The 10,646-nt window shown below is 37.6% G+C and overlaps 1 protein-coding gene across 1 annotated transcript; it reads left to right on the top strand.

The window, feature by feature from the left end:
• Positions 1-7,286: 7,286 nt before the first annotated feature.
• Positions 7,287-8,018, top strand: LOC114459195 (mesoderm posterior protein 1-like). The gene has a single exon (XM_028441526.1). It carries the CDS (start codon positions 7,287-7,289, stop codon positions 8,016-8,018), a length of 732 nt encoding a protein of 243 aa, XP_028297327.1.
• The last annotated feature ends 2,628 nt before the right edge of the window (positions 8,019-10,646 follow it).

Genomic DNA, 10,646 nt, shown 5'->3' with positions numbered 1-10,646 from the left:
CATGTGTAAACTTCCGCTTTATCGGGATTATATTCTTCCATTGTTGGAAAATGTTACTGCATCCCGTAGATTCACTATTCATCCATCCAAATGAAAGCTACATTTATCTAAAAGCATTTTCAGTAACAATAAGTTGCAGCTCAATTAAACAATTGCTCTTCTGAGGAGACTGTTTATGGGAGTCTCTATAGTGTGTACTTAGCTGGATTTTGTTAAAAGGTAAAAAAAAATTCATTGTTCACCTTTAGCTGACCTCACCACCTCCCATGTTTCTCACCTAGGGTCCAGAATGCACACGCGCACACACACACGCACGCACGCACGCACACACACACTTCAGAGTCCAATTAAACTAACACACATTTTTGGGCTTGTAAATTGTTGAAAATGCTGTCAAGAGTTTGCAAATAAAGCCTTAGTTCAACTGTTTAATTCTTTTATGGGTTTCATTAAAATAATAATAATGATCTTTTTTTTTTTTTTTAAACCTACATTCACCTAATTGTGAAACCACCATAATCACACTAGAATGTGGCAAGATAGGCAAGAATTCAACAACATAAATCGAGTTAGCATTACCACTATTAAACATTTCTTGTGTCATGAAGCAACTGTACAGGATCCCATTTGAGAGGAAGTGTCAGAGTGAAATAATTTTGACATGAATATGTACAGGTAAGTGTAACAGTCCTTTTCATTTACAATACAGAACAGTAACTGGTTGAATCAGTACCACATACTGTAGAGATACATTCAGAAAGCTACACAGGTATCTGAAATTCAGAGGGTCTAGCTCATATGGTGGGGTCTCCTAACCCTCTTCCCCTGGTCAGGGGTCTGCAACCTTTACTCTACAAGGAACCATTTAACCTCATCTCACCTGGATTAAAGTCCTGGAGCCAAAAAAATATCTTCTCAATGAAGACGATACAGTGTATTAAATTCTATACAGTTAAAATTATATAGAATAATGTTGGATTTGATTTGATTTTTATTGATCATGTAAATGGAAACTTAAAAACAGTTTAAAATCAAATAAAATAAATTGACATCAAGAAACAAAACAGTATCTTGCATTTTTTTTTTTTTTAACACAATGTTATATAAAGAAGATTTTTTTAGTTAATGTATTTGAAAGGCTTCAAAAAGTAACTTGAATTTGATAACACTTGATCATGTGATCTCTATTTTCTTCCAGAATAGTGTTTGTGTTGGTTTAGTTATCTTACCAGGGATTTAAAACTTTATTAGCCACAGGTGCAGGAAAGTTGATGGTCTGTAGATGTTGCAGGAGGTGAAATAGGAAGGTGCTGAGTCATTGCACAACATGATTTATTTTAGGTCAACAAATTCTTATATCTTGATTTTATTTGTCATTTATCATTAATAGCCTCTGTAAAAAAGTACTTTATTTCAATAGTTTTTTTTAAAGCTACAGGGAGCCTTTGCAAAAGAGTCAAAGGGCAACAGTAGGCCCCAGAGCCACAGGTTGCAGACCCCTGCCCTGAGAGAACCACAGCTAAACATCTGGCCTGGCATCATAGTCCATCAGTTCTGGTCCCTCCATGCTCATTTTGTCATCACAGTGACATTTTGACAAAGGATTGTTAGGTTACAATAGCAGCGATTCAATTTGACATAAATGTGAATTCTTTTATTTCCCAGTGTTGTGTCTTATGTGCTTGTGTTTAATGTTTTGACACAATGAGCCAAGTTTTTCAAAACACGTTCAAGCAATGGGCAAAAAACTGTAATACCAGCTGAACCCTACAGTTATGAATTGATCTATGCAGTGTCTAAAACTACAGTCCCCTCCAAAAGTATTGGAACGTCAAGGTCAATTCCTTTGTTGTTGTTGTATACTGAAAACATTTGGGTTTCAGATCAAAACATGAATATGAGTCAAAAGTTCAGAATTCCAGCTTTTATTTCATAGTTTTTACATCTAGATGTGTTAAACATCTCAGGACAAAGCACATTTTGTTTGAACCCACGCACTTTACAAGTGAGCAAAAGTATTGGAACATGTGACTGATGGTGTTTCTCGTTGCTCAGGTGATTGATTGCTTAAACATTAAATAGTTCTTGTTTTTTGCTTTGGGTTTCACCTGTGAAAACTGCATTTGCTGTTAAGCAAACATGAAGACCAGAGAGATGTCTACGGAAGAAAAGCAAACCATTTTGAAGCTGAGAGAAAAGGGAAAATGAAAAAGAAAGAAACTACTGGTGTACTGAGCAACAGATTAAACAGGACATTAAACAGGTTGGCCAAGTGTATCAACAGCAGTTGATGACAGAAACATGAGAGCTGTGAAGAAACACCCAAAGACAACAGTCAGTGACATCACTGCCAACCTCCACAGGGCACGGGTGAAGGTATCACAATCCACTGTTTGAAGAAAACTTCCAGAGAAGAAATATAGAGACCATACCACAAGATGCAAACCACTCATCAGCAAAAACAACAGAAAGGCCAGATTGGATTTTGCAAAGAAAAGCAGAAATGAGCCACAAAAGTTTTGGAACAAAGTGTAATGGACTGATGAGACCAAGATGAACCTCTACCAAAGTGATGGAAAAGCCAAAGTATGGAGAAAGAAAAGATCTGCTTATGATCCAAAACACACAAGCTCATCTGTGAAGCATGGTGGAGGTAATGCCATGGCTTGGGCTTGCATGGTTGCTTCTGAAACGGGCTCACTAGTCTTTATTGATGATGTAATTCATGATGGTAGCAGCAGAATGAATTCTGAAGTCTACAAAACAATTTTGTCTGGAAATTTACAGAAAAATGCTTCCAAACTAAGTATGTAGAGATTAATCGATATGAATTGGTATCTTGATACAAACGTGTGCAAGTGTATCGATTCATTCAGTGTGCATCGGTACAATTTACAGGTGAAATTGAGATGCATCATTCACTGCGTGCCTGCATCGATAAAATCCATGGTTGCATTGATTTTTTTCATCTATCCATAATCCATCCATTTTCTGACCCACTTGTTCCTGTTTTCAGGGTTGCAGGGCGGTTTTTCCATGTTGTATTTCTATCCTGTGTTTCCGAAGAACATTGAATGGTCAGTGAGAGCAGCAGCAGCAGCTATAGATGAGGTTTATAATGCACCTAAAAACTTTCAATCAGGTGTAGAAAGATGGTAAACTTGACAAGATGCAGGTGGTTTATAAAGAATGCCGTGCTGCTAAACCTTACACAAACTGAGGATCTCACTCGTATCGATACGGCGCCGCTGCTCCCCCCGGCCCCACCCCCACCCTGAAGGAGATTGGAATCAAAGCTCCTGCAAAACTAGTGAGAAAAGTATCTCTGATAACTTAGTCCAAGGCGGTAATCTGGCAGCTCCCTCTACCCATGATAAAGACATAACTGATGCCGAACCTTTTTTTTAAAAGTGTGTTTTATTTTATTATTTGTTACAGCAACACTTCTGTATAGTTGTGATACAGAAGTGTTGCTGGCACTGATATCTGATTTTTTTTTTTACATTAACGAAGATTTTGATTTATGAATAGGGTTGGGCACCAAGACCCGGTTCCGGAACCCGGTGTGTGTGTGTTGATTTTGACCTGGAAGTTTGTCGTTTTGGGAGGTGAGTGTGCAGTTTTGGAATTGTGTTTAGAGTATGGAGTTTTGTTTCGAGAAATGTGTGTAAGCAATCGAGAAAAAACTGTAATGGCAAATTTAAAAAAAAAATGGTTTTCATTTGTAAGAAATGAAAGCAGAAAGACCGCACGAGTGATGAGGACAGCAGAGGCTCACACAGGTGGCAGGCAGCCCACTCTCCTGCCTGCTGTGGGTGGGCATCCACCCAGAGGTGCCAAACTCTGCACGAGGCTCCCACAGCCTCACCTTGCTCAGGGTGACTGGTGAGGTCGAGCAGCGGGGTTCATCACTAGTTCAGCCTTCTTAGGTTGGCTCAAAGAATCAAGCTGTCTTCCATAAGGTAAAGATTGTATCTTTAGGAGAGTCTGAATATAAGGTCTTTAGTTCATTTCTTCTTGTATCTCCATTTAACCCAATATGCTTGAAAGTACTAAGATGTTACATTGGTTCTTAAATACTCCAAACCAGTAACTATGTTTAAGAAAAACCCAAAGTAGTGCTTGATAAGTGTTTCACTGTCTGTGCATTGAAGTCTGGGACTGAGGTTACAAGGCTGCAGCATTCCTGGTTCTCACAGCCGAGGTGTGAATCGACGCCTCCAGGCTCATCAGTTCTCATCAGTGTGAAACCATCACACCTCTGCTTTAACTGGACGACCCCGGTTCATTAGGCTTCATTACACCTCATTAATTTTACATTTACAGTTTAATCCTTTTCATTACAAGTTCTGAGCGCTGTACCTTGAAAAACAAACAAGAGCAACAGCTACACAGGGAGGCATTAGCTCCTGTACTGGACTCACAGATCAAGTCGAACATTCTGCAATGTTTGGGTTATTAAGAAGGGGTTATGAACAGGTCAAGATTTAAACAGGGAATGGCAATTTTATGCCAGGGTCAAGGTTGAAGTGAGGTGATGATGAGGAAGCAGATGGATAGTGCCAAACTGTGATTAATTTGAGTAATGTTTTGTCCATTTTTGCATTATAACACGAAATCCTCTTCACATACTCGCTGAACTGTGAAATTCACCATTACTTACTCTGCCAATGTTAGGTATACAGTTGAACAATAGTCTTCAAAGATACAATGATCATTTGTTTTTGTTCTGCTACACATTTCTGATTTCTAAAACACTTCCAATACCATAACAGTAGTTTGCTCTTCCCTTATGTCTCATGGACTCTTTCTAAAAAGTGGGACTAGTAATTAGTCTTGCAACAATTGTGACTTAGATTTTATTCCCCATTGTTCTAGGAAGAGATTATTGACTCAACCTTTCCTCTCAAAGCCAATAAAACAATAAATAATATACCCAGCAAGAGCACTCAGAGAGTGCAAACCTTCGCTAAGTGCCGAGTATCCTCTTTGCATTATATTGTCAGTTATATGGATCACTGATCCTGATCATGGTGCCATGGTCATTCACACTTTAAAGGCTTACAAGACATTTCTACCACCATTAATAACCATACAATAGGTCCAAATATATAAACAACCCCATTTAAAAAAAAAAAAAAAAAATCACAATGAAATGAGAAATCCGATTCTGATCCAGATGAAATACTGTACAATGGAGTCATTTTGGAACCAACCCGACATAAGTGACTACATTTAATAAAAATTGGTCATTGCGAGCCAATATATTAATTTTTGAAATTCCACCAAAGAGGATTTATCCAGAATCATTAAGCACTTTTTACGTAACCCGGCCGTAGAAAACATTACCTCCTTGGCAGGCAGAGAGGTAATGAACAAAACCAGAGCTCCTACAACAGCTTCATGGGAAATATAATCAGACTGTGTTGAAGTTCTTTTATGGATCACATAATACAAGTAATGGTGTATCCTTACTGCATGACAAGGGTCAATGACTATAGAAACCAATATTCTATTGCTGTCTTTCAATACAATATTATGACCTTGAGAAACTGAGGTGAGGCTGTACAAAAGGCCTTAATAAGGTTGCCAAATTGATCACTGTAGTCACATGTCCAAATATAAAGGCTTTTATTGAACTTCTATAGATTTTTGAAGGTCTTTGATAAATGTCACAATAAATCCTGATGGGATTTCAGTCAGAAAAAATGTTGTTTTTAGTTGTGATACATGCCACTGATGCTCATATTCTGTACATACGAAGTATTCTGTGAGTCTCTGCTGGCCATTGACGTAATGTGTCAACAAGCAGAATGTTAGAGTTCCTTCTGCTGACAGGCTAACTTTGACATGACCATGATGCTTTAAAAGTGTGGAGCCAGTATTGGTACAAACGACACTAGAAGGCAGTTCCTTCCCAACATCATCTAACACTAATTCAGAAATATCATCTCCAAAGTTTAGCCTTTCATCATTCCCTCCCCCTATCCCCCCTGCTGCCTCAAATAGCTGGAATAATTTATGGAAAACAACACTGTTGCTTCACTCATCTTCCAAACATCATTATGAACAGTATTTTTTTCATATTACTAGCTTGTATTCATGATATAGCTTTGTGTGTTTCTTGATCATTTCATGAGTGTTTTTAATAGGCACAAACGGCTATTATGCTCAGGAGAAAATGACTGGTGAGTAAGTAGAAATCCCCTTCAGCCTCTTCAGTTATTCTATGGCAAACCTCCCTTGGTCAGCTCGCATCATTAGAAAGACAATCGTACAGGTTGTTGAATAGAATCAAGAAGTACAATAGTAAATGGTCACCTTATTTATCATACCTATTATTATTAAGTTTTCAGCTCAAGTAAATATCTTATAAATCTGAATTGAGTTGAATTGTTGGATTAATGCTGTTAAAATGTTTAATATACTGTATAAGGCATCTCAAAGCTATTATGATTATTATGACTATTTGTATTCTTATATATATATATATATTTTTTTTTTTTTTTTTTTTTTTTTTTTTTCTGTGTAATGGAATGTATTGAAACCCACATAATGATGCTTGCACATGACCCTGCTTTCATGTTAAGTTTAAGTGTTTGTATGGTGTTTATTTGAAAATAAAATTATAAATCATCATAAAATGATTTATAATTTTATTAACCCTAACCCTAATGAATCTATCTAATGACTGCTTTATGCGCTGTGCCTCTTTGGTTCCTGCTGCTGCTTCCATGCTGGTCTGCATAGAAAACTACAATCAGTCTCCAACTAACCTATGTTGCTAAATAAGAAAATCATTTTTGCACTTCGCACTTTGGCTATTATTTCTATTTCCGAGTGGGTCTTTTTCACACCTTCCTGTTGTACTATAGAGCTGCTGAGTTTTGTTGGTAAGTCAGTGTATGAGGGAATGCAAAAGAAATCAGATGAACTCTTAAACAGGTGAGAAAAGCATCAAGCTTGAACCTGTTTCAAGTCAAAAACACCCAGAAGCAGAAGCTGTTTTTTGTTGTTTGGAGCAGGAGCAAAAATTCACACTTCCACTCCTGCAGCTGAACTTTCCCAGACTCAGAGGGAAGCAGCGAGACTCGGTGGTAGTGTGTGTTTGTGGTCAGGGGCAGTGGCCTCTGCTTTAGACAGGGATTGTATGTGAGAATCTGCGGAGGTGTCACTTCACACCTCTGTGGCCTGGCCTGGACTTATAAACCAGTAGAGGAGAGCTGAGCAGCACTCAAAACTTCCTCTTCTCTCGAATCCATCCATTGACTCGGTGCCTCCACAACATGGATACCTCCTCTGTGTCTCTCCTCGACTACAGCCTGCAGTACCAGTGGTGCTCCGACACGGACTTCTCCAGCCTCTCCTCTCCAGACACCCTCTCCCCTGTGCACTCCATGGACTCCAGCCTCTCTCCTTCCTATCAGCAACCTCCACAGGCCACTCCCAAAGCAGCATCCAGCCTGAAGTCATCACCCTGCTCCTTATCGGGACGAGGCCGGACGATGGGTCGGGTCCCACGGATTCGTAGCAAGCAGAGGGAGAGTGCCAGTGAGAAGGAGAAGCTGAGGATGCGAGATCTAACAAAGGCTCTGCATCACCTCAGATCTTACCTACCGCCTTCGTTGGCTCCGGTTGGACAGACTCTGACTAAGATAGAGACCCTTCGCCTCACCATACGCTACATTTCCTACCTGTCGGCCCAACTGGGTCTCAGCGAGGAGGTTCTGTTCCAAAGGAGAGACCAAGTGGACACTTCTGCCAGTGAAGCTTCCTCACCTGATATTCTCCGCTACTTCCAGAACCCTGCCATGGGAGGTGAAAAGAGCGAGAACCAGAACCTGAGCCAGAGTTTTTACTCTCCTCCGTGTTACAGCCAGAACACCGTGCTGCATTCTGGGAACTGCAGTTTTTACCACGATCAGTACAACATCCATCAACAACCACAGCAGGATGGGAGCCAAGATGACACAATGCTGCCATCACTTCCAGCTTCACAGCCCTGCTGTCAGGTATGAAAACAGCTCCTCTTCCCACAATGTATGAATCACTGTTTATCCTAGATTAAAATAACTGACATGTTCTCTGTTTGAATCTAAATATAGATGTGCGGGAAGGACTTCTGCATCCCATTGGTTCCAAGAGAGTATTGGGGTTAAAGCGTTCAGCCCTGAACGATCGATCATCAACCAACAACGGACACAAACTACTCTTCTGTCTTTACTGCCTCGCTGTGAATCTAGTAATATGTTTGAAAAAACACAGTGTTCTACCTTCTATTTATTTTCTTTGATGAATATTCCTTGTAAATATGTTTAACAGCTATTTTTATATGCCTTTATTCCTTTATTTATATTAAAGTACTTATTATTTCTACCGTGTGTTGTGAAAAATTCATTCAGTTACTGTAATTCACTTCAAGGTTGTTGAATATTGAGTTGAGTTTTGAACTTCCGTAACACAAGATGTGGTAATGAAGTGACAGATAAGATGCTACAGGGTTCCCTCTACTGGTCAGTCACAGATTCAGTCAAACCTTTTGCATCCTTCCCACATGCCTTATTATGCAATCCTTTTATCAGACTAATGAAGCCTTTATGTAAGATGTAAGATCTAACATGCGTCACACAGCGACAGATAATCACAGGCATACACACTAAAACTCAACATACATACAGTATATGTTTGGGGAAGAAATAGGTACAGTAACACTTTGGAAAACATGCAAACTCCACGACGATAGCCCACTTTCCATGCAAATTAGAGATGTAACGATTAATCGGAAGGCAGTTAAAAATCGACTCATAAGTATCAAGGTTCACATCGATGCTGTGAAAATTGAATCGCAGTACTTTTTTAAACAGCAGAGGGCGCTATCCAGCAGTGTAGGCGGCGGGCGGAATCTGCTAATACTTTCTTTCTGGCTGCCTTCTACTCTTAAACATATTCATAAATGATTCTTTACCCCTTTAGCACCAAAATAATATCTGTAATGTTACGTGAATATCTGTAAAAGTCACGTTTTTCTATTAGCTCTGTCTGCTATCTTCTTCACTACAAGATATCTGCATGCCAACCGACCACTGGGTTACCAGCGCCCTCTGCTGGTCCAAACAAATATCTGACGCTAATACAATGCAGACTGTCAAGTCAAATTGTTAAGGCACAAAATACATTTTCAGTTGCACTTTTAAAAAGAAAAATAACTATTATGCAGTTTTGCATTGTTTATTATAGAACCAGAATTTAAATTAATAGGCTTTTTCTTCATTTGTATTATTCCTTTATTTATTTCATTCAAGATTTATTTTTAGTTAAATTGCATTGTTTTGAATAGTTTATCAAGAGATTCTTTTGACAATGAAAAATAAAAGGAAAATAGTACAGTATTTGTCCAAAAAAATAATAATAAAGGAATATTTTTCAGTCATTTATGTACAGTCCCATTTGGTAAAATAAATCGTGAGAGAATCGTATCGTGAACCCAGTATCGTGAATTGAATCGTTTCGGGATTTAAAAAAATGTTATACTATTAGATGATCTACAAGGTGGTAATGTGGCATAAATCATTCATGATATGATGACTGGGCTTTCCTCTTTGTTGTTTAATTTAGAGATCACTTTTTCTTCACTCTGTAAATATGTATTTATAAAAGGGACGATACATGTTCATGTTTCCCTGATTGATTGATTGATTGCGCTATTAAATGAATGAAGAGATAAATAAATGACACGATTCATAGACATATAGTAAAAGTATCTATGAGTAGTATCTTTACATAAACTCTTCAACCATGTATGAAAGGTGCTATATAAATTTATGATAATACTAATAATAATAAACAAGTTTGAAAGTTACATTTCCAACCAAATCTCAAGTTTGTAATAATCAGAAGTTGGGTTGGGGTCAATTATAAGTAAAATTGTCATTTTAAAAATATGCTGCTGTTGTAATTGTAATTAAATTGTAATTCAGTTCAGATAATCTGATAATTGTAAATGTAGTCGCCATGAAAATTCTATAAAAATGGTCAATTATAATTTAACGCAAAACTAGGATACCTTGTTACAGTTCTATGTACAGTTCTACACATATGTAGTTAATAATTATTAAAATATATTTCATATCAAGCTTTCCCACATTTTACCATTTAAAAAAAATCACAAAAAAGGCTCAGGCGCCCACACTAAAACTATTAAAAGCTATATTTTCATTGATTATGAAGTCTGACAAGATAATCAATAGATAGCAAAGATATGAGCTGTTGGATATTTGTTTTTAATGTAGTTTACAGCTGATTTAAAACCTGTTAGCATAAAGGGTGCTAACAGAACGCTAACACAAGAGAAAGGTTAACTTTTATTAGGTTATTTATTTCAGGCTCAGTAATTGTGATCAATTGTAATTAAACTTTAGTAATTGAGAACATAATTGTAATTGACTTTCTGAGGGTAAAAAAATATTGTAATTTAATTGTAATTGGAAAAAATGTTGGCCACTGTAATTGTAATTGAATTGTATTTGAACATGGACAATTGAAAATGCAATTGTAACTGTAAAATGTAATTGACCCCAAACATGATCAGAAGTTACAAATAACTTTCCATAGTTCAAATAATGAATATAAACTATTATTATAATAGC

This window comes from Gouania willdenowi, chromosome 3 (assembly GCF_900634775.1).
Source record: "Gouania willdenowi chromosome 3, fGouWil2.1, whole genome shotgun sequence".
NCBI lineage: Eukaryota > Metazoa > Chordata > Actinopteri > Blenniiformes > Gobiesocidae > Gouania > Gouania willdenowi.
Note: the sequence above shows the minus strand (reverse complement) of the source record. Positions and strands in the feature narration are given on the sequence as shown.